The sequence below is a fragment of the Rhinoderma darwinii genome, chromosome 2 (genome assembly GCF_050947455.1).
Source record: "Rhinoderma darwinii isolate aRhiDar2 chromosome 2, aRhiDar2.hap1, whole genome shotgun sequence".
In the NCBI taxonomy this organism is placed as follows: Eukaryota; Metazoa; Chordata; class Amphibia; order Anura; family Rhinodermatidae; genus Rhinoderma; species Rhinoderma darwinii.
The window spans coordinates 274975665-275000232 of record NC_134688.1 but is presented as its reverse complement, the minus strand read 5'-3'; the positions used below and the strand labels follow the sequence as shown (position 1 = coordinate 275000232).

The 24568-nt window shown below is 45.1% G+C and overlaps 1 protein-coding gene across 1 annotated transcript; it reads left to right on the top strand.

Annotated features, from left to right (window-relative positions):
* The first annotated feature begins 23423 nt into the window (after positions 1-23423).
* On the top strand, positions 23424-24093 carry LSM10 (LSM10, U7 small nuclear RNA associated). The gene has a single exon (XM_075853274.1). The coding sequence runs from the start codon at positions 23424-23426 to the stop codon at positions 23787-23789; it is 366 nt and encodes a 121-aa protein (XP_075709389.1). The 3' UTR covers positions 23790-24093.
* The last annotated feature ends 475 nt before the right edge of the window (positions 24094-24568 follow it).

Sequence of the window (24568 nt, the reverse complement as noted above, 5' to 3'; positions counted from 1 at the left end):
GACATGTCTTATTACGGCCGTGTTTTGCGGTCCAGGCTCATAGAAATTAATGCACGCGGCCATGTGCACGGCCCGCAAATGTGACACTCCGGGCCGTCCGACCCGAAAATCACGGTGTGTGCATGAGGCTTTAGGGACTGATTTAGTGGATTGACCACTAGATGTCGCCACTTCTCTAAAGGTTTCCACTACAGGTCCTTCTCAATGAATAGAATATCATCAAAATGTTAATTTATTTCAGTAATTCAATTAAAAAAATTAAAACCCAAAATTTAGTCTCTGAGAAAATTGGAATATTGGGTAAAAGTTGAAGATTGTAGACTCATGGTGTCACACTAATCAGCTAATCAACACAAAACACCTGCAAAGGTTTCCTAAGCCTTTAACCTGTTGCCGACACAGGACGAGAATGCTTGTCCTGAGCGGCGGGTACTTCGCGCATTAGGACGAGCATTCTCGTCCTGTGTGATAGCCGTCTCTGCGCGTGATCGAGAGCGGGACAACGGCTGTAATACACAGCCACGGCCCCGCTCTGACAGCGGAGAGAAGAGAAACATTCTCTCCGCCATTAACACTTTGAATGCCACGATGAAAGCTGATCGCGGCGTTCAAGGAGAGGGGACTGCACTTTGATTGCGTCACAGAAAATAACTGACGCGATCAAAGCCCATAACTTGTGTGGCCAGACAGCCCAGGGTCAATTGAAGGACCCCAGGGCTGTCTGAACATATTTCCTGTTGTTAAGGCATACTGATGTATGCCCTAACAACTGCCTGTGTACAATCAGTACACAGGCTAATGTACTGTCATATAGATCTATGCCAGTACATTAGAGTTACAAAATAAAAATCAAAATGAAAAATCCCTTTATGGAATTTAAAAAAAAAGCTAAATGAATGTAAACATTTTTTTATGATTAAATAAATAAAAATTAAAAAAAATACACAGAAACACACTTTCTTATAAGAAATAAACTTTTTAAAATATAAGTCCCAAAACATGAAATAATATAGACATATTTGGTATCGCCACGACCGTAACAACCTGTACAACAAATGTATGACATTATTTATGATGATTGGTGTATGGTGTAAAAAAAAAAATATTAAAAATGCAGCAGAACTGCTTTTTTTCTGTATTTTCGCCAAAATAAAAATTTATATAAATTAAACGATAATGTATTTGTACCAAAAAATGGTACCTACATAAAGTACAACTCGTCCCGCAAAAAACAAAGTCTCATACAACTACGTTGTACAAAAATAAAAAAGTTATGAGTGTCGGGATGCAAAGAGGGAAATATAAAAAAATTGTTCTGTCCTCAAGGCCAAAATTGGCCGTGTCCTTAAGGGGTTAAATGGTCCAACAGTCTGGTTCAGTATGCTAAACAATCATGGAGAAAACTGCTGACTTGACAGTTGTCCAGAAGACAGTCATTAACACCCTCCAAAAGGAGGGTAAGCCACAAAAGGACATTGCCAAAGAAGCTGGCTGTTCACTGAGTGCTGTATCCAAGCATATTAATTGAAGGCTGAGAGGAAGGAAAAAGTGTGGTAGGAAAAGGTGCACAAGCAACAGGGATAACCGCAGACTTGAAAGGATTGTCAAGAAAAAGCCATTCAAGAATCTGGGGGAGATTCACAAGGAGTTGACTGCGGCTGGAGTCAGTGCGAGCCACCACACACAGACATGGGCATGTATCCAGGACATGGGCTACAACTGTTGCATTCCTTGTGTCAAGCCACTCATGACCCAGAGACAACGTCAGAAGCGTCTTACCTGGGCTAAGGAGAAAAAGGAGTGGTCTGTTGCTCAGTGGAATCTGGGGGAGATGAAAGTAAATTTTACATTTCATTCTGAAATCAAGGTCCCAGAGTCTGGAGGAAGAGTGGAGAGGCATCAATCCAAGTTGCTTGTGGTCCAGTGTGATGCTTCCACACAGGGCCGCCATCAGGGGGGTATTAGGGGTAGTAGTGTAGGGGGCCCGGCCAAACTTAATTGAAAGGGGGGCCCGGCAACTGCCGCGACTTGCCTTTGGTAGAAAAAAACAGGCCCCTGCAATGGGGCCTGTTTATTTCACCAAAACAATGTCGTGAGCTGCGGGCCCCCCTCTCGTTTAACACCGCCGTGAGCTGCGGACCCCCCTCTTATCACCGCCGCGAAACACTGCCCGCTTGCGCGCGTACGAGCGAGCGCGCGAACGACCGCAAGCGCGCGCGTCCAGGCGCGCCGCCGAGAGGGAGGCGGTGCGCCCGCAACACAAGATCCAGGGGAAGGACAGGACAGCACAGCCACACTGGACAGCGGCGCAGTCTACTTACCTGCTGGCCCGCCTCTGACTCGTCCTCCTCGTCCTCCTCCTCGTCCGACTCCGCCTCCTCGTCCGACTCCGCCTCCTCGTCCGACTCCGCCTCCTCCTCCTTCTCCAGAGCGTGGCTGCGTAAGGAGAGGGGGAGGAGTCTAGTTGTTGCGCGGCGGCAGTTCTACGATCCCCGCCATTTTCTGGAGCCTGGAGGTGAAGGTGAAGGATGACATCTGGACCGAAGACATCGCCTGAAGAGGACTGGAGTGGGAGCAGCTCTTCTGACACGGTGAGTAAAGTGTCTCAAAGTGCTGTTTATGTATGGCCCTGTTCACACAGAGTATTTTGCAGGCCGAAAAAATCTGCCTCAAAATTCCTTAAAGAATTTTGAGGCAGATTTTGACCTGCCCACACTATCTTGCCGCGTTTTTTGCTGCGTTTTTTGCCCGCTGCGATTGAGGACAGCAGACAAACGCAGCAAAAAATGCATTTTCTGCCTCCCATTGATTTCGATGGGAGGTCAGAGGTGGAACCGCGGCAAGAAAGGACGTGCTGCTTTTTCTTTTTTCCGCGACTGGCTCCTATTGATTTCAGATTAAATCAATGGGAGGCAGTTTTGGAAGTTTTTTGGTGCTGATTCTGACGCAGTGTCCGAGTCAATATCAAGGCCCAAAAACTGTGTGAACTGGGCCTTATTGTTAGGGCTTATTCAGACGAACGTGTAATACATCCGTGCAACGCGCATGATTTTCACGCGCCTCGCACGGACCTATGTTACTCTATGGGGTCGTGCAGACGGTCAGTGATTTTCACGCAGCGTGTGTCCGTGTGTCCGCTGCGTAAAACTCACGACATGTCCGATATTTGTGCATTGTTCGCGCATCACGCACCCATTGAAGTCAATGGGTGCGTGAAAATCACACCCAGCACTTCTGCAGCAGTATAAACTATGAATGAAAACAGAAAAGCACCACGTGCTACAAACATACAAACAGTGTCATAATGATGGCGGCTGCGCGAAAATCACGCAGCCGCGCATCATACGCTGCTGACACACGGAGCGGTTATGAACTTTTGCATGCACAAAACGCCACGTTTTTGCGCACACAAAAAGCACACGCTCGTTTAAATCCGGCCTCAGGGTAGGAACACACTAGGCATGAACACTGCGGATTTTATGCAACACATTTTATTGTGGAAAATCCGCAGCGTATCACAGTCGCAGCAGAGAGGATGAGATTTAAACAAATCTCATCCACACGCTGCAAAAATAATGGACCTGCAGTGTGGCTTTTGGCTTTTTAAGCCGCAGCATGTCAATTTATTCTGTGGAATCGCCGCTGCTCTGTTGCGGAAATGCTGCGGTTCTGCCGCAAAAATCACACATGAGAAAAAAAAAAGGTACTTTTTTACATTTATAAAAAAGTTTAGACTTACCCCGGCCGTAGTCCTGGTGACGCGATCCTCTATTCTTAGCGCAGCCCTGCCTCCTGTCATGACGTTTCATCCCATGTGACTGCTGCAGCGGTCAAATGGTCTACAGCGTCATCCCAGGAGGCAGGGCTACGTTCAAAAGAGAGAGATGCGTCATCTAAACTACGGCCGGGGCAAGTCTAAACTTTTTTTTCCCTGCAGGATTCCCGCAGCGGACACGCCTCACGAAACCTGCGCCACTATTTGGTGCGGTTTTGCTGGCGGAATTCCCTGCGGCTACCGGGGCGGATAAGCTGTGTAGTTTTACTCAGCATATCCGCCTAGTGTGTCCTTTATGATGTCGCTCCTGGAGCTGCTGCCGGTCTCTAAATAGGCAGTTGGTCCAGTAGAATTTGGAATTATTTTTTTTTGTGAACCAGCTTAAAAAAACACAAAATGTTTGTGTTAGGGCCTGTTCACATCACTGTTCGCTTCCGCTCCGGGGTTCCGTCTGAGGTTTCTGTCGGGTGAACCCCGCAACGGAAAGTGAAAGTGACAGCACAGCTTCCGTTTCAGTCACCATTGATCTCAATGGTGACGGAAACATCGCTAATGGTTTGCGTTCGTCACGGTTCCGGCAGGTTTTCGGACGGAATCAATAGCGTAGTCGACTGCGCTAATGGTGACGGAAACTGAAGCTTTCACTTTCCGTTGCGGGGTTCACCCGACGGAAACCTCAGACGGAACAGAAGCGAACGGTGATGTGAACAGGCCCTAACACAAAAGTTTTGTATTTTTTTAAGCTGGTTCACAAAAAAAAATAATTCCAAATTCCACTGGACCAACTGCCTATTTAGAGACCGGCAGCAGCTCCAGGAGCGACATCATAAGGGACACACTAGGCGGATATGCTGAGTAAAACTACACAGCTTATCCGCCCCAGTAGCCGCAGGGAATTCCGCCAGCAAAACCGCACCAAATAGTGGCGCAGGTTTCGTGAGGCGTGTCCGCTGCGGGAATCCTGCAGGGAATCCTGCAGGGAAATAAAAGTTTAGACTTGTCCCGGCCGTAGTCCTGGTGACGCATCTCTCTCTTCTGAACGTAGCCCCGCCTCCTGGGACGACGCTGTAGACCATGTGACCTGCAGCGGTCACATGGGATGAAACGTCATGACAGGAGGCGGGGCTGCGCTAAGAATAGAGGATCGCGTCACCAGGACTACGGCCGGGGCAAGTCTAAAATTTGTATAAATTTAAAAAAGTGCCTTTTTTATTTTTTCTCATTTGTGATTTTTGCGGCAGAAACGCAGCATTTCCGCAACAGAGGAGCAGCGATTCCACAGAATACATTGACATGCTGTGGCTTAAAAAGCCAAAAGCCACACTGCAGGTCCATTTTTTTTGCAGCGTGTGGATGAGATTTGTTTAAACCTCATCCGCTCTGCTGCGACTGTGATACGCTGCGGATTTTCCACAATAAAACGTGTTGCATAAAAACTGCAGCGTTAATGCCTAGTGTGTTCCTACCCTAAGGCCGGATTCACACAAGCGTGTGCTTTTTGTGTGCGCCAAAACGTGGCGTTTTGTGCATGCAAAAGGTCATAACCGATCCGTGTGTCAGCAGCGTATGATGCGCGGCTGCGTGATTTTCGCGCAGCCGCCATCATTATGACACTCTGTTTGTATGTTTGTAGCACGTGGTGCTTTTCTGTTTTCATTCATAGTTTATACTGCTGCGGAAGTGCTGGGCGTGATTTTCACGCACCCATTGACTTCAATGGGTGCGTGAAGCGCGAACAATGCACAAATATCGGACATGTCGTGAGTTTTACGCAGCGGACACACGGACACACGCTGCATGAAAATCACTGACCGTCTGAACGGCCCCATAGAGTAACATAGGTCCGTGCGAGCCACGTGAAAATCACGCGCGTTGCACGGATGTATTACACGTTCGTCTGAATAAGCCCTAACAATAAGGCCCAGTTCACAGAGTTTTTGGCCCTTGATATTGACTCGGACACTGCGTCAGAATCAGCACCAAAAAACTTCCAAAACCGCCTCCCATTGATTTAGTCTGAAATCAATGGGAGCCAGTCGCGGAAAAAAGAAAAAGCAGCACGTCCTTTCTTGCCGCGGTTCTGCCTCTGACCTGCCATCGAAATCAATGGGAGGCAGAAAATGCATTTTTCCCTGCGTTTTTTGTCTGCTGTCCTCAATCGCCGCGGGCAAAAAACGCGGCAAGATAGTGTGGGCAGGTCAAAATCTGCCTCAAAATTCGGTGCGCGGTTCCAGGCGGTCGCGGGTGCGCATGCGCGGGAGTTTGCGGGTGCGCGCGATCGGTCGCACGGGCGGCAGTGTTTGACGGCCCCCATGACGACCCCCATGCTACCCAGGGCCGCCATCAGGGGGGGTATTATGGGTACCGATGTGAGAGGCCCGGCCAAACCTAATTGAAAGGGGGGCCCGCAGCTCACGACATTCTTTTGGTGAAAAAAACGGGCCCCATTGCAGGGGCCTGTTTTTTTTCTACCAAAGGCAAGTCGCGGCAGTTGCCGGGCCCCCCTTTCAATTAGGTTTGGCCGGGCCTCTCACATCAGTACCCATAATACCCCCCCTCATGGCGGCCCTGGGTACCATGATATAGTGCTGGACAAAGTACCGTTAACAGGCGGTGCCACGGTAGGGGGGCCCAGAAAATTTAGCTGTAGGGGGCCCTGAAATTCCTGATGGCGGCCCTGCTTCCACAGTCAGTGATGGGTTGGGGAGCCATGTCATCTGCTGGTGTTGGTCCACTGTGTTATATCAAGTCCAGAGTTAGCGCAGCCATCTACCAGGAAATTTTCGAGATGCTGATTTAATTTTCCAGCAGGACTTGGCACCTGCCCACTCTGCCAAAAGTACCAATACCTAGTTTTGTAACCACAATATCACTGTGCTTGATTGGCCAGCAAACTCGCCTGACCTAAACCCTATGGAGAATCTATGGTGTATTGTCAAGAGGAAGATGAGAGACACCAGACCCAACAATGCAGACGAGCTGAAGGCCGCTACCAAAGCAACCTGGGCTTCAATAACACCTCAGTAGTGCCACAGGCTGATCACCTCCATGCCACACCGCAATGATGCAGTAATTCATTCAGTAGGCCAACATTTTGGTATTTTGAAATTGGGCTTATTTATTTTTTAATTTTCTGAGACACTAAATTTTGGGTTTTCATTAAGGGTATGTTCACACGAGGGCGTCCGTTACGGCTGAAATTACGGGGATGTTTCAGCCTGAAAACATCCCCGTAATTTCAGCCGTACCGGCATGTGCAGGCGCTTGAACGCCGCGTCCATTACGGCCGTAATTAGCGCTGCTATTCATTGGAGTCAATGAATAACGGCTCCAATTACGGCCAAAGAAGTGACAGGTCACTTCTTTGACGCGGGCGTCTATTTACGCGCCGTCATTTGACAGCGGCGCGTAAATATACGCCTCGTGTGAACAGACAAACGTCTGCCCATTGCTTTCAATTTTGCAGATGTTTGTCAGCGCTATTGAGGCGCTATTTTCAGACGTAATTCGGGGCAAAAACGCCCGAATTACATCCGTAAATAGGCCGTGTGAACATACCCTAACTGTTAGGCTGGGTTCACACGACCTATTTTCAGACGTAAATGAGGCGTATTATGCCTCGTTTTACGTCTGAAAATAGGGCTACAATACGTCGGCAAACATCTGCCCATTCATTTGAATGGGTTTGCCGACGTACTGTGCAGACAACCTGTTATTTATGCGTCGTCGTTTGACAGCTGTCAAACGACGACGCGTAAAAATACAGCCTCGGCAAAAGAAGTGCAGGACACTTCTTTCAGACGTAATTTGAGCCGTTCTTCATTGAACTCAATGAAGAGCAGCTCAAAATTTACGGCTGTCAGAGAAGCCTTGCAAAATGTGAGGAGGAGCATTTACGTCTGAAACGAGGCAGCTGTTTTCTCCTGAAAACAGTCTGTCATTTCAGCCGTAAATGCCTGCTATCGTGTGCACATACCCTTAGCTATAATCACCAACATTAAAAGAAAAAAATGCTGGAAATAGATCACACTGTGTGTAATGAATCGATATAATATATGACTTTTTCTTTTTTGAATTGAATTACTGAAATAAATAAACTTTTTGATGATATTCTAATTCATTGAGAAGGACCTGTAAGTGAACTTTCAACCATGAAAAAAAAGACTTTGGCTACATTCATACGAGCGTGACAGATTTACGTGTGTAAAAAACTATGGGTGTATAAACATGGTCGTTTTTTTAACGTCCCGTGAATACCAGCCATAAAAAAATAGGACATACCCTATTTTTGGCCATATCAATCCTTGTAATGGCCAGTAAAAACTGATGCTGACCGAGGACTCCTCACACACAGCGCTATTTTGAGCACTGAGCCCGGGGAAGCCCCTGTCAGCACTGTCCAGTGAAGTCAGGGCTTTCAGCAATGGAGTCCTCGGCCAGAGAAATGCAAGATCTCTGGACGGGGACTCCTGTTTTGGGAAAGCCCTTGATGTCACAGTCCATATATGGAAAGTGGCATCAGAAGAGTGGAATCCCCTGCCAGAGCGGGCCGAGGATTCCGCTCCACGAGTAACCCCTTGACGTCATTGTCCATATATATATATATATATGTAGTGATGCCGGGGGCTTCTCCAGGAGCGTAATCCCCTGCCAGAGCGGGATGGGGATTCCACTCCAGGAGTAACACCTTGACATCACTGTCCATATTTAGATAGTGACGCCAGTGGCTTCTCCAGGAGCGGAATCCCCTGCCAGAGTTGGGTCTGGCTGCTGGGGATTCTGCTCCTATAGGGAGCTACAGTGGCGCTATCTACTGGGATGGGGGGGGGGGGGGGGGGGTTGCTATCTACAAGACTGGAGTCCTCGGCCGGAGATCTTGTGATGCTCTGGCCTTGGATTCCATTGTTGAAAGCCCTGACTTCACTGTCCTTGTATGGACAGTAATGTCATGAGCTTCCTCTGCCTCAGCGCTCAAAGTAGTGTTGTGCCGGGGAAGTTCTCCACCAGGATCACTTTTTACCGGTCGTTACAAGTATTGTTTCCTGAAAAATGGCCGGTAAAAAGTGATCAATTGACTTCTATGGGAGCTGTCTGGTCGTGAAAACAGCCAAAAATAGGACAATGTGAAAAAACCCGTATGACGGCCGTTAAAAAAGCGGAGGTCACACAGACGTTTTTCCACTGTCTTGTGAATGTAGCCTTGTAGCCTTGTGCTACATTCACAAGACAGTGAAAAACAATGGCCATTAAAACCTGATCAGCTTTTCATGGCCCTTTTGCGTCAGTGTGCCTCTAAGGGTATGTTCACACGAGGGCGTCCGTTACGGCTGAAATTACGGGGATGTTTCAGCCTGAAAACATCCCCGTAATTTCAGCCGTACCGGCATGTGCAGGCGCTTGAACGCCGCGTCAATTACGGACGTAATTAGCGCTGCTATTCATTGGAGTCAATGAATAGCGGCTCCAATTACGGCCAAAGAAGTGACAGGTCACTTCTTCTACGCGGGCGTCTATTTACGCGCCGTCATTTGACAGCGGCGCGTAAATATACGCCTCGTGTGAACAGACAAACGTCTGCCCATTGCTTTCAATGGGCAGATGTTTGTCAGCGCTATTGAGGCGCTATTTTCGGGCGTAATTCGGGGCAAAAACGCCCGATTTACGTCCGTAAATAGGCCGTGTGAACATACCCTAATTCGGGGCAAAAACGCCCGATTTACGTCCGTAAATAGGCCGTGTGAACATACCCTTAGGGTATGTTCACACGGCGGGGGTCCGTAACGGCTGAAATTACGGGGATGTTTCAGCCTGAAAACATCCCCGTAATTTCAGCCGTACCGGCATGTGCAGGCGCTTGAACGCCGCGTCAATTACGGCCGTAATTAGCGCTGCTATTCATTGGAGTCAATGAATAGCGGCTCCAATTACGGCCAAAGAAGTGACAGGTCACTTCTTCTACGCGGGCGTCTATTTACGCGCCGTCATTTGACAGCGGTGCGTAAATATACGCCTCGTGTGAACAGACAAACGTCTGCCCATTGCTTTCAATGGGCAGATGTTTGTCAGCGCTATTGAGGCGCTATTTTCGGGCGTAATTCGGGGCAAAAACGCCCGATTTACGTCCGTAAATAGGCCGTGTGAACATACCCTAATTCGGGGCAAAAACGCCCGATTTACGTCCGTAAATAGGCCGTGTGAACATACCCTTAGGGTATGTTCACACGGCGGGGGTCCGTAACGGCTGAAATTACGGGGATGTTTCAGCCTGAAAACATCCCCGTAATTTCAGCCGTACCGGCATGTGCAGGCGCTTGAACGCCGCGTCAATTACGGCCGTAATTAGCGCTGCTATTCATTGGAGTCAATGAATAGCGGCTCCAATTACGGCCAAAGAAGTGACAGGTCACTTCTTCTACGCGGGCGTCTATTTACGCGCCGTCATTTGACAGCGGCGCGTAAATATACGCCTCGTGTGAACAGACAAACGTCTGCCCATTGCTTTCAATGGGCAGATGTTTGTCAGCGCTATTGAGGCGCTATTTTCGGGCGTAATTCGGGGCAAAAACGCCCGATTTACGTCCGTAAATAGGCCGTGTGAACATACCCTAAACATGTGATCCGCTCTATTAGCCTTTGGTAGACAATAAGTATCATTTGAGCTAACAGAGAACATAGTAGTCACGCAGCATCCGTGCTTGTCTCCTCCCCTGCGTGCATGATTGGTGCACAGCCATGTGACTAGTTTCATTAACCTACCATTGGTGCGTTAATACGTCAGTCATAAAAGACACATCTCTTATTGGCAGGGATTATAGGCAGCGACTTGCGGTGCTTTTTCCCGGTGCTGAGCTGTTTGAGCAGCGTGGTGCCTATACTACGTGTTGAAGAGCGCGCCCGATTGGCTGCAGGGTAAGAGCGCTGTGTGCCCTCACTGCCAGTCTCTACACAGGGTATACGGAGGTATCGCATTGCACTGTAACAATAGACGTAGTGTCGGTACCGCTCTATTGACTGTTATTGAATTGTATACTGAGGGAAGCCGCGGGCAGACCTTTATTTATACTGTAGTGGCTCCTTAATACATACGGGTGCCTTGGGTCTTCCTGAATCCTGAGTGAAGGATTTTGAGCTGTTTCAGGAGGGAAAAAAAAGACAATTGTAAATTGTTGCCAAGAATGTATCAGCTCTGAATCACAGGGAAGTGCCCTCCACAACATGTAAATCTATATCCTGACCTTGAGTAGAAGTGAAATTCATAGTCACAATGTAGTTAGAAAATGAGGGATATGAAAGGACTTAGGCTCTGTTCACACTTGCCTTCTTTTCTGCTAGGTTTCCGTTGCTTTTTGATGGTTGAAATAGTGCAGCATGCTATGGTAACATGAAAGTTTCATTACAGGTCAGTGGACACACACGCATCTGTCGTATGTATCCTGCAAAAATATAAGCCATTAGGAAAGTGTGAAACAATCTTAAGGGCCTGTTCACATCACCGTTCATTTCCGTTCCGGGGTTCTGTCGGTTGAACCCCTCAACGGAAAGTGAAACTTACAGCACAGCTTCCATTGATCTCAATGGTGACGGAAGCATCGCTAATGCTTTCCGTTCGTCACCGTTCTGGCTGGTTTCCGGTTTTCCGACGGAATCCATAGCGTAGTCGACTGCGCTATTGATTCCGTCGGGAAACCAGCCGGAATGGTGACGAACGGAAAGCATTAGCGATGTTTCCATCACCATTGAGATCAATGGAAGCTGTGCTGTCAGTTTCACTTTCCGTTGCGGGGTTCACCCGACAGAACCCCGGAACGGAAATGAACGGTGATGTGAACAGGCCCTTAAGCGACGTTCCGTCGGAACGGAGCCCTGACAGACACAAGCGGAAACCATAGGTTTCCTTCATCATTGATTTCAATGGTGACGGATCCGGTGCCAATGGTTTCCGCCTGTCTCCGTTGTGCAAGGGTTCCGTCGTTTTGTTGTCCACTACGGTATTGATTTAGTCAAAACGACAGCACCCTTACACAACTGAGACCATTGGCACCGGATCCATCACCATTGAAGTCAATGGTGATGCACACGGAAGCCTATGGTTTCCGTATGTGTCTGTCAGGGCTCCGTTCACATCTGCGCTAGGGCTCCGTTCCGATGGAACGAAGCCTGACGGTTCTGTGCATGGCTGGATTCACAAGGAAAGGAAATGCTGCAGATTTACCGCAGCATTTCTACAGCTAAATCCGCACGTGTTACCTGCAGACTTTGCTGTGGACTTTACCCCTTCGGCATTGAAATCGGTAAAATCCAGAGTGAACATTCAGAACAGAATGAGCATGCTCAGATTTCCATCCGAAAAATGGGCCGCAGCACTAGGGATGCACGATGCGTCGATACAGTTTCCATTCTGTGCGGAGGCAAACTGTTCAATACTGTCAATTTCTGTATTTTGATGCGATGCTGTGCGGTCGCACAGCTTAGTATTGAGATAAATGAAGAGAGCATGCCCACGATGCTCTTTCCCTTCAGTGACTGGGTCGCTCGTCATTAGCGCCAACCTCGTCACATTAGGGGCGTGGACCGTTCCTCCCTCCTTTCTCTACTGCCACCAATGATGATCTGGGTATGTGAGAACGGAGAGGGATGTTGTGAGCGGCACAGGCAGTGGGTTCCGGATGACGTGACTGTCGCTCGCGCCACTAGTGTGGAATCGGGACCGCGCTGCAGTGTAGTGACAGACAGGCAGGTGTTCGAGCAGAGCAAAAACTTGAAATAAAGACACTAGTATATTTTTTTATTTTCAGCCAGCATTGATGAACATTGGGGTTAGTGTGACCCATATTAACCCCAATGTTGCCATTATGTGAGGGAATTGATGAAGTCATTTATTATTAACCCCTTCAGGACTGAGCCTGTTTTGGCCCTGTGGACACAGACTATTTTTTCAAATCTGACGTGTCACTTTATGTGGTAATAACTCGGGAATGCTTTTACCTATCCAAGTGATTCTGAGATTGTTTTCTCGTGACCTATTGTACTTTATGTTAGTGAAAACATTTGGTCGATAAATTCAATATCTGTTTGTGAAAAACGTCAATTTTTAGAAAATGTGTAAAAATTAGCATTTTACTAAATTTTAAATGTATCTACTTGTAAAACCGATAGTTATACCACACAATATTTACTAGTTAACATACCCCATATGTGTACTTTAGATCGGCATCGTTTTTTGAACATCCTTTTATTTTTCTAGGACGTTACAAGGCTTAGAACTTTAGCAGCAATTTCTCACATTTTCAAGAAAATTTCAAAAGGCCATTTTTTCAGGGACCAGTTCAGTTCTGAAGCGGCATTGAGGGCCTTATATATTAGAAAGTCCCCATAAATCACCCCTTTTTGAAAGCTGCACCCCTCAAGGTATTCAAAACCGCATTCAGAAAGTGTCTTAACCCTTTAGGCTTTTCACAGGAATTAAAGCAATGTAGAGGTGAAATTACAAATTAAATTTTTTTGCCAAAATTAATTTGTAATACATTTTTTTTCTGTAACACAGAAGGTTTTACCAGAGAAATGCAACTCAATATTTATTGCCCAGATTGTACATTTTCTAGAAATATCCCACATGTGGCCCTAGTGTGCTAATGGACTGAAGAACCGGCCTCCAAAGCAAAGGAGCACCTAGAGGATTTTGGGGCCTCCCTTTTTTTTTTTTGGGAGTTTATTTTAGGCACCATGTGAGGTCTGAAGAGGTCTTCTGGTTCCTAAACCGGGGAACCCCCCCCCCCCCCAAAAAAAAGTGACACCATCTTGGAAACTACACCCCTCAAGGAATTTTTCAAGGTATAGTTAGCATTTTGTCCCCACAGTTTTTTTTGCAGAATTTAGTGGAATTAGTCTGTGAAGATGAAAATCGACTTTTTTTTCTTCGGAAAAAGCATAGAATTTTTACAAGAAATAAAGGAGAAAAAGCACCCCAACATTTATGAAGATTTATGGCAATACCCACGCGTAATCTCGTGAGATTACGAGGTAAACGAGATTTCGTTTCCCTTGCTGGAATCTCACAGAAAAGATTCAGAAGTGTCAGGATTCTGAATACACATGACGTCCAGGCTGGAGGTCATGTGTATTCATTATCAGGACGCTTGTGTATGTGGCTGCACATCGTTCTAGTAAGAACACTATGTGCTGTGTAAATGAATGGAGAGGAGTGCATGATGCTGATTGGTCACTGATTCGTCAGCATCATACACTTCTATTCACAACGCCCAGTTAGTAAAACAAGTAAACACGCCCAGTTAAAAACACAATACACGCCCAGTTGGACATACGAAAAAAAACACGCCCAGTTGTCCATTTCAAAGCTCATTTGCGCATATATATATATATGAGCTCATAACTTGGCCAAAAATGAAAGTTTAAAAAAAACACAAAAACGTTACTGTTATCTACATTGCAGCGCCGATCACATGCAATAGGAGATAGGGACTTGAGAATCTGGTGACAGAGCCTCTTTAACCCTTACCCGCACCAGGACGTAACTGTCCGTCGTTGCGGGAGGTTACTTCCCGCACGAGGACGTACAGTTACTGAGTTTTTCCCGGTGCACACTGTCGGCGACAGTGTGCACCGGGAACCGGGAGGTCAGCTGTCACCAACAGCTGACACTCCCCTCTTGCCGGCCAGCGGTCCTTTGCCGCTGATTTAGGCGAATTAACCCCTTAAATTCGGCGATCGGGTGCAATCGCCGAATTTTGGGAGTTTCTAACATATTGGCAGACCCCGGTCCGAAATTGCGGGGTTTGCCGATTGTTACTATGGCAAACGGAAGCCAAACAATGGCTTCCGGGTCTGCCATGGACGGTAGCCCATCAGGACCAACCTTCGGCTGGTCCTGATAGGCTTCCTGTCAGAGTGACAGGAAGTCACTGTGTCGTTCCCGATGCACACTGTCGGCGACGGTGTGCATCGGGAACTTGGAGATCAGCTGTCCCCGACCGCTGACACTCCAGTGTTGCCGATCAGCGGCTCATCGCCGCTGATTTCGGCAATTAACCCATTACATGCGGGGCTCGATTGCGATCTCCGCATGTAGGGGGTTTGTAGCACATCAGCAGCCCCCATGCAATCGTGGGGGCTGCTGATGCTTGTGATGGCATCCGGAGGCCAGGCAACGGCCTCCGGGTCTGCCATGTATGGAAGCCTATGAGGATCAGCCTCTGCTGGTCCTCGTAGACTAACTGTCAGAGTGACTGTGACGTCACACTGACAGTTGGAATACATTACACTACCTAGGTAGTGTAATGTATTCTAGCAGCGATCAAAGCTGCAGGTCAAAAAATGAAAGTGTGAAAAGTTAATAAACAAAAATATAAAGTGTAAAAAGTAAAAAAAAGTTAATAAAAATGTTTTATAAAAGTGTAAAAATAAAAGGTTTTGTTTTCCTATAATAAGTCATTTATTATAGGGAAAAAATGAAAACGTTAAAAAAAAGTACACATATTTGGTATCACCGTGTTCGTAACGACCCAATCTATGAAACTATAATGTTCATTTTTCCGCACGGTGAACGCCGCAAACAAAATAAAGGGAAAACTGTCAGCATCGCTATTTTTTGGTCACCACCCCTCCCAAGATATAGAATAAAAAGTGATCAAAAGGTCGCATTTACCCCAAAATGGTACCAATAAAAACTACAACCCGTCCCGCAAAAAACAAGACCTCCCACAGCTTTTTTGACGAAAAAATAAAAGTTACGGCTCAGAATAGCGTGTCTCAGAAAATAAATTACTTTATAGAAACGTAATTTTATTGTGCAAACGCTGCAAAACTTTAAAAAAACTATACACATATGGGTATCGGCGTAATCGTACCGACCGACAGAATAAATTAAAACATAATTTATTGCGCACGGTGAACGCTGTAATAAATGAAGAATTTAAAGCGCCAAAATCGCTCTTTTTTGGTCCCCTTAGCTCTAAAAAAAGATCCTGAGGGGCCAAAATGCTCACTATACCCCTAGAAAAATTCCTTGAGGGGTGTAGATTCCAAAATAGGGTCACTTTTGGGGGGTTTCCACTGTTTTGGTCCCTCAGAGGCGTTGCAAACCCGACATGGCACTGAAAACCAATCCAGCAAAATCTGCGCTCCAAAATCCAAAAGGCGCTCCTTCCCTCCTGAGCCCTGCTGTGGGTCCAAACATCAGTTTACGACAACATATGGGGTATTGCTGTAATCGGGAGAAATTGCTTTACAAATGTTGGGCGGCTTTTTCTCCTTTATTCCTTGTAAAAATGAAAAAATTCTATGTTTCCACAGAAAAATAGGTGATTTTCATCTTCACAGACTAATTCTACAAAAAAACTGTGGGGTCAAAATGCTAAGTATACCCCTAGAAAAATGCCTTGAGGGGTGTAGTTTTCAAAATGGGGTCACTTTTTGGGGGTTTTGACTGTTTAGGTACCACAAGACCTCCTCAAACCTGACATGGTGCCAAAAATATATTCCTAAAAAAAGGAGGCCCCAAAATCCTTTGCTTCTGAGGCCTGTGTTTCAGTCCATTACCGCACTAGGGCCACATGTTGGATATTTCTAAAATCTGCAGAATCTGGGCAATAAATATTGAGTTGCGTTTCTCTGGTAAAACCTTTTGTGTTACAGATTTTTTTTTTTTTATTACAAATGAATTTTGGCAAAAAAAATGAAATTTGTAAATTTCACCTCTACATTGCCTTAATTCCTGTGAAACGTCTAAAGGGTTAAAATACTTTCTGAATGTGGTTTTGAATACCTTGAGGGGTGCAGTTTTCAAAATGGGGTGATTTATGGGGACTTTCTAATATATACGGCCCTCAAAGCCACTTCAGAACTGAACTGGTCCCTGAAAAAATGGGCTATTGAAAATATGAGAAATTGCTGCTAAAGTTCTAAGCCTTGTAACGTCCTAGAAAAATAAAAGTACGTGAAAGAAAATGATGCCAACATAAAGTAGACATATGGGGGATGTTAACTAGTAACTATTTTGTGTGGAATTACTATCTGTTTTACAAGCAGATACACTTAAATTTAGAAAAATGCAAATTTTTGCTAAAATTTGAAGTTTTTCACAAATAAATATTGAATTTATCGACCACATTTTTTCACTAACATAAAGTACAATATGTCATGAGAAAACCATCTCAGAATCGCTTGGATAGGTAAAAGCGTTCCGGAGTTATTACCACATAAAGTGACACGTCAGATTTGAAAAAATCATCTGTGTCCACAAGGCCAAAACAGGCTCAGTCCTGAAGGGGTTAAAGAGGCTCTGTCACCAGAATAAAAATACCCTATCTCCTACATCATTTTATCGGCGCTGGAATGTAGTTAACAGCAGTGTTTTTTTATTTTGAGAAACGATCTTTTTTTCAGCAAGTTATGACCTTTATTACATTTATGCAAATTATTTTTTCTTAACCCCTTAGTGACCAGCCCATTTTAGGCCCTAATGACCAAAAGCAATTTTTTTTTTTTTTTTTCTATAGTCGCATTCAAAGAGCTATAACTTTTTTTTTTTTTATTATTTCGTCTACATAGCTGTATGAGGACTTGTTTTTTGCGGGATTAGTTGTACTTTTTAATAGCACCTTTTTAGGTACATATAATTTTTTTTATTAACTTTTTTGGGGGGGGATTATAAAAAAACCTGAAATTCCACCATTGTTCTATGCGTTTTTAAATTGACGCCGTTCACTGTGCGGCGTAAATAACATGTTACCTTTATTCTATGGGTCGGTACGATTACGGCGATACCAAATATGTAGAGGTTTTTTATGTTTTACGACTTTTGCACAATAAAAACACTTTTGAACTAAAATTATTTGTTTTTGCATCGTCTCTTTCCAAGAGCCGTAACTTTTTTTTTATTTTTCCATTAATGTGGTGATTTTTTTGGGCTTGTTTTCTGCGGGACGAGACGTAGTTTTGATTGGTACTGTTTTGGGGTGCATGGGACTTCATTTTTATTATGACTTTTTTTGGGCGATGGAAAAAAATTGCAATTTCGCCATTGTTTTTTGCGTGTTTTTTTTTTTTACGGTGTTCACCTTGCGGTTTAAATTACATTAACTTTATTAATTGAGTCATTACGGTCGCGGCGATACCATATATGTGTACTTTTATTTTTGACACTTTTACTAAATCCACTTTTTATGTAAAGAAATTGTTTTTTTATTTTTTACTGTCATTTTTATTCTTTTTCACATTTATTATTTATTTTATTAGTCCCACTAGGGGACTTTACTGTGCGATATTCCGATCGCTGCTATAATGCTCTGGTATACTTCGTATACCAGAGCATTATTGCCTGTCAGTATAAATCTGACAGGAAATCTGTTAGGACGTGCCTCCGGCGCGTCCTAACAGGCATATGTCAAGGGCAGACCTGGGGGCTTTTATCAAGCCCCCGGCTGCCATGACACCCCATCGGAGACCCGCGATTGCATTTGCGGGCCGCCGATGGGTGACAGAGGGAGCACACTCCCTCTGTAAACAAGTTAAATGCTGCGGTCGCTATTGACGGCGGCATTTAACAGGTTAAATGGCCGCGATCGAAGTAAACTTCGATCGCGGCTGTTGGAGCAGGAGCCCAGCTGTCATCAAACAGCTGAGCCCCGGCTCCAGCCTGCACGGGACATCCGTTCAGGACTTAGACTGGGCCAACGTGAAAAGGCAGCGGCCCAGTCTAAGGCCCCTTAGTGACCAACGTGAAAAGGCGTATTGGTGGTCACTAAGGGGTTAATGCCCAAGTGGGCATTTTTTAACTTTTAACCAAGTGGGCGTATTATAAAGAAGTGTATGACGCTGACCAATCGGCATCATACACTTCTCTCCATTACTCCGAAGCTTGTTTCACTGAACAGCGTGATCTGTCAGGACACTTTTTTTATTGGTCCATAAGTAAATGCAACATTTCAGCGCAACACAAGAGCCTTTCTCAAAAGGCTCAAAATCTACTTGTTTTGGGTTCCAACAAGTAATGGCAGAGAGTAAGAAAAAAGGAGTTGGGAAAATAAAAATGTGAGCATAAGCTATACTTTCTACACATTATAAAAGTATATGACCTTTACAGAAATGGTAATGTTTTCAAGATTAAATCTACACTTCCTCTTGTTACCTCATAAGTTACTTCTCAGAAAAGATAACCCTCAAAGAATAGAATAAATCAACAGGAAGAGAAAATGTTACCCTTCCTGTTATGACCACAAAGACATGAATTAAGTAACAATGAGGACAATATTGTTCAACTTGTAGGTAAGGCTTCGTTCACATCTGCGTCTGCTCCGTTCTGTCTGAGCTTTCTGCCAGAACGGAGCCCTGACTGAAACAAACGGAAACCATAGGTTTCTGTTTGCATCACCATTGGTTTCAATGGTTTCCGTCTGTGTCTGTTGTGCAAGGGTTCCATCGTTTTGATGAAACGAATACAATAGTGGACTGCGCTACTCATTACGTCAAAACGCCAGAACCCTTTCACAACTTAGACAAACGGAAACCATTTGCACCCGATCCGTCACCATTGAAATCAATGGTGATGCAAACGGAAACTTATGGTTTCCGTTTGTTTCAGTCAGGGTACCATTCATGTGTTCTCCTGACGGAAAGCTCCTGAACGGAGCCCTGACACAGATGTGAACGAAGCCTAAATTGGAAAAGCTGCGGCTGAGTTCACGCTGCACGTTTTTTAGCATGCGGTTTTTGTTTTGGTAGATAAACTCCCATGTCTTTCAAAAGGAGTTTTTCAACTAAACATGCTAAAATGCAGTGTGAACTCCGTCTAAACCCCTTCCCGACATCCGCCGTATCTACAGCGAAAGTCGGGTGGGGGGGGGGGGTACGGAGTGGGCTCACCGGCTGGGTCCGCTCTATCGAACGAGCATGTCAACTGTATCTTACAGCTGACACTTTACTGTAATGAGTGCGATCCCGCTCGTTTAACCCCTTAAATGCAGCGGTCAATAGCGACTGGAATTTAAATGGTTAGAAACGGGGACGGCCCCCTGTAACATTGTAACGGGCCCCTGCGACGCGATCAGGGGTTCTGATGTTTGGCATGGCAGCCTGGGGGCCTGATATTCCTATGATGCCCTGCCTCCAGCAGGGCTGCACAGAAGCCTGTCAGCAGAACGATATACTGGAATACATTAGTATTGCAGTATATCATGCAAGCGTAAAAGGTTAAATACAGTAAAATAATAGTTTTTTGTTTTTTTTTACCGTTTCATGACCAAGGGTCATATATGCACTTCTTTAAACTATATCTTTGCAACCGCTTTGCATATCACAACTATTTTTGCTTTGTTTTTTTTTTACAAAACTTATGAGAATTTCATTTCCTAGATTAGTTTAATAAATTCAGTGTTTTTTTTAATTTTTATGAGCAGACAAATCACTGAAAATGAACACTTTTTTTTTTTTTTTGTTTTGTTTCGTTCACTGCACTCTCGTGTGCCGGGGCTTTGAGAGCCCCGGAATACACACCCCGCCGTCTTTTCATCCGGGCCAGGCATTCTGCTCCTAGACAGAGCCACTAACGTCACTGTGCAAATGGAATCACTGGCCAGTGCGATCTGACACAGGGTATTCCGCTCCTAGACTCAGTTCATGTGGTGCTATTTACAGTGTGGGGTGCGATGCTAGATGGCAACCCCCCGCTGTAAATAGCGCCACCTGAACTAACTCTAGGAGCGGAATCCTCTGTGTCAGATTGCACTGGCCGGGGATTCCGCTTCTAGACAGAGCCACTAACGTCACTGTCAATTCGCTCTGTCTAGAAACTGAATCCCCGGCCAGTGCGATCTGACACAGAGGATTCCGCTCCTAGACTCAGTTCAGGTGGCGCTATTTACAGTGGGGGATGTGATGCTATCTGCAGGGGGTGTGGCACTATCTATAGTGGGGATGGAAAGACGGCGGGGGCTCCCTCTAGGAGGGGAATCCTCGGCCAGAGCGCTGGCCGGGGATTCCGATGCTGGAAGGAGCTTAGGTGGCTAAATGTCCAGAGGGTCTTGTGGGGGTTGTGGGTGGCAGTATCTACAGTGGGGGTGGGGTGTATTCCGGGGCTCTCAAATCCCCGGCACACATGAGAGTGCAGTGCTGCTCAAGCTGAAGCAGCACTGCACTCATTAAACCGCTTCCAGGCTGCCGACGTCTGTACACGTTCTAACTGCACGGGGAATCGGCAGTTAGAACGTATATAACTATAGCAATCATGAAGGGGTTAACCACTGTTTGCCATCCGTTTTTCATGGGCGTAACAAATAAAATTCATCCTTTGTTTTGTTTTTTTTGTTTTTGTTCCAACAACTTCAAAACACCCCAGTGCCCATGTAGATGGTGGCACAATACCCCTGTAGATAGTGCCAGTGCCCACATAGTGCCACACAGTGCCCATGTAGATAGTGTCCCTTGTAGATAGCGCCGCAGTGTCCCTTGTAGAGAGCATCACCCCCCTTTAGATAGCACCAGACACCCCCCCCCCTGCTCCCTGTAGATAGAGCCACCTAAGGTCACTCTAGGAGCGGAATCCGCTGTCCGAGCGCTTTGGCCGGGGATTCTGCTTCTAGACGGAAACCCCTGACGTCTCAGTCCGTATATGGACAGTTACGTCAGGGGCTCCCTCCAGGAGCAAAAATCCCCAGTCAGTTCGCTCTCTTTAAAGGAGGTGACCAACTTTGAGCCCAAAAAATTATTTTTAATCTGTTTTAACTTTCAAATTGACCTTAGAAGCTGTAACGTTCTGCCAGAGCTGCGACTGTCAAATCAGCTGAGCTGAACTTAGATGTCATTGTTATTAGCTGGATCCTGCACGTCAGAAACACGTAGGACCAGATTTCAGCCGAGCTCTCAGTTCAGCATGACCTGACAGTTGCAGCATTGACGGAACAATAAAGCTTTTATTTATACAGGATACATAGAAGCAGCAAGCGAGCTATAGGAGCTGCACTGTAGCATAAACCAAAAATTGTGGGTGCTATCCTCAATCTTGACGAAAAACCTGTATGTGGGGTGATTACACTTTTGATTTTTCTACTATACTGGAGTGCTGCCTCATTCTTTGGATTGTGGATACATAGAAGCTGGTTCTTAAAAAAAAATAAAAAAATTTAAGTCAATGTAAAAGTTGTTTTAAATCAGTAAAAACATTGATTTATTAATAAAAAAAAAAGATTGGATAAAGGTGTACATAACCTTTAAAGCCGGATTGATCCAGCAGCGGTGAAAAGCAATTTAGATTAGCAGTGACTTGGCTCATTGGCAGGAACATGCTGCTGCTCTATAGAAGGATTATCTGGGCATTGGCGGGGCGTTTGATTTGATTTATTGATGCTCTACAAGCTTATCATCCACTTGTAAAAGGAAGACATCTCAATAGGAAGGTTATAAAATAAATATTTATGCGGGTGATGCCCAACTGGCAGCACTGGTGTGCCTGCTGTGCAACTTAGTCACCAAGGGAAAAGTGGATACCTAGGGTTTATCAGGCTTCCCCAGATTAATGGTCAGGCTGAGCGATCTTCAGAGGATTTGTCATCTAACAGTTCCTTTGTTAGACTCCATGCACACGACCGTAAAAAACCTCAGTTTTTGCGCACCGCAATAGCGGGCCGCAAAAATGGACCCATTCACTTTCATTGAACGCGGACACCTTTCCGTAGCGCTACGGATGGGTGTTCGTGCCGTAGCACCGTGCCGGGAATTATGGAGCATGTCCTATTTTACGGGCCATGCTCCCATACTTTGTATGGGAGGACGGCCCGAAAATGCGGGTGGCAGTCACCGGCCGTGCCCGCAATTGTGGGCCATGATTGCGGGCTTTTGTGTGCATGGGGCCTTAAGGGGATACCGGGGCATCTCTTCTCCTAAAGTTTAGAGGCTTGTGTATGTGTGGCCATTTAGGGGCTTGTATTTGCAGTTTGTATTCTCTCCATATGTACTTTGCATAGGGACAAAGGAATAGCTTTTTTTTTTTTTTTTTTTTTTTTTTCCGGTTCTAATCCTCTGTCAAAAACAATATACATAAAAAAAATGCAACTGTAAAAAATGTGTATGCCACAGCTAATCCTGAAATGTGACCCTTTGATGGAGTCAATGACCAAGTTTCTGGCCCCCTACCACTCGTTTTACAGTTCCCTAATACAATACAATTCCATTATTCTGGCACCCAGTGATCTGGAAATCACAATAAACTGGAATGCACTAAATATGTATAGAAAATATTTTTATTGTCAAATAGTGGTGTTTACAAATGTATACATCACTCATATTCGCCTAATATATTGATTTCTCTCATCATTAGGGGCAAGCAGTAACCCGCATCATGCTGAGGAGGTCTAACGTTGACGTACACGATAGCCCGTCCATTATGACTACAGTGGACTTTTAACTATGAGACCTGTATTTTTTATCGGGCACTTTTAGCTATATGGCACAGTATTTTTTTGTGCTGTTTAGACATACTATGCTGATGACTGATGGGCTTTAACCCTTTTTGTTTTGTCTGCATTTGATGCATGCAGGTTACGTGTTGTCTTTGTGATGTATCTAGTACAGATTAAATGATTTGTTCCTCGATATACATTGAGATTAATCCAGTGAATGTTATTTTGTAGGTCCTATCATGGAGGTTAGTCACTCGTTGAAGGAGAGAACAATATCTGAAAATAGCCTAGTAATTCTCTTGCAGGGGTTACATGGACTTGTCACCACTGTTGACCTACGGAATGAAAGCTCTGCCAATGGGACTATTTTAAATGTAGATTCTTTTATGAATATCCGCCTGAAGAAGGTAACCTACACAGATCGCCATGGCCAGAAGGCTAAGCTAGATGACTTGTTTGTTACTGGACGCAACGTGAGGTATGTTCATATCCCAGAAGAAGTTGATATAATCCATACAATTGAAGAACAGCTGAAGAAGATACAAACTGTTCGTGGGTTTGGTGGAAAGGGAAGAAAAGAGTTTGCTTTAAAGAAGTTCAAGTGATTTGCAAACCTCCCCCACAAAGTGAATAAACCATTTTTTTCCTTGTCTAGACAAGTACACTTCATATGAAACTTGTCAGATGATTTGACAAATTGTTAAAAAAACAAGAGATTCCATTTGACAAGTAGCACGTGCAGCAGTTTTTATCGGGAGTATTGAGATAACTGTGAGATGTATGCTAAGAAGTGGCTTTACGTTTGGCTTCTAAATGCATTTGATCTTGTGTAAAAAGAGGCCTCCAAGTGCCCGATTTAAAACCAGTTAATAAAAGTTTAAGGTTATTTCTTATTGAAGTGAAATTTAAGTCCTGAAGTGTGTATTGCTTGTTTTTTTTATTTTTTATAAATTCCAATATGCATTTGGTATACCTTAGTCCGAGCCCCTTCCTTACATAAAAGTTCCACCCAAAGTACAAAGTGATTTACATTTCTATCAACTGTAGCACCCTCTCAGTTTAATGGTCCCAGGCGTGAAAAAATGACTGGAATCAATGGATAATGGAACGCTCGTTTTTATGAGGTTATAGCCTGAGTAAGGCAAAGTTTGCATTGTGGCTTCCAATATGAACGGTCGCCGTGATGCTCTGCCGGATCCGTCGTACGATGTGAACAGAGCCTTAGAATCTTTTTGAACTTTTCCACGTCACTTGGACTGTGACCACTAATGCATATAAGGTGTTTTTTGTTTTGGTCTTGCGGATATTGTGAAAATGTGCACTTTTATTTGCTATGTAGCATGGCTTTAATTGGGTCATCTAAGGTTGGAGCGAGACGTTGACC

What these genes read in the sequence shown, in the direction of transcription:
- LSM10 (XM_075853274.1), top strand. Translation starts at nt 23,424, where the DNA reads ATGGAGGTTAGTCACTCGTTGAAGGAGAGAACAATATCTGAAAATAGC.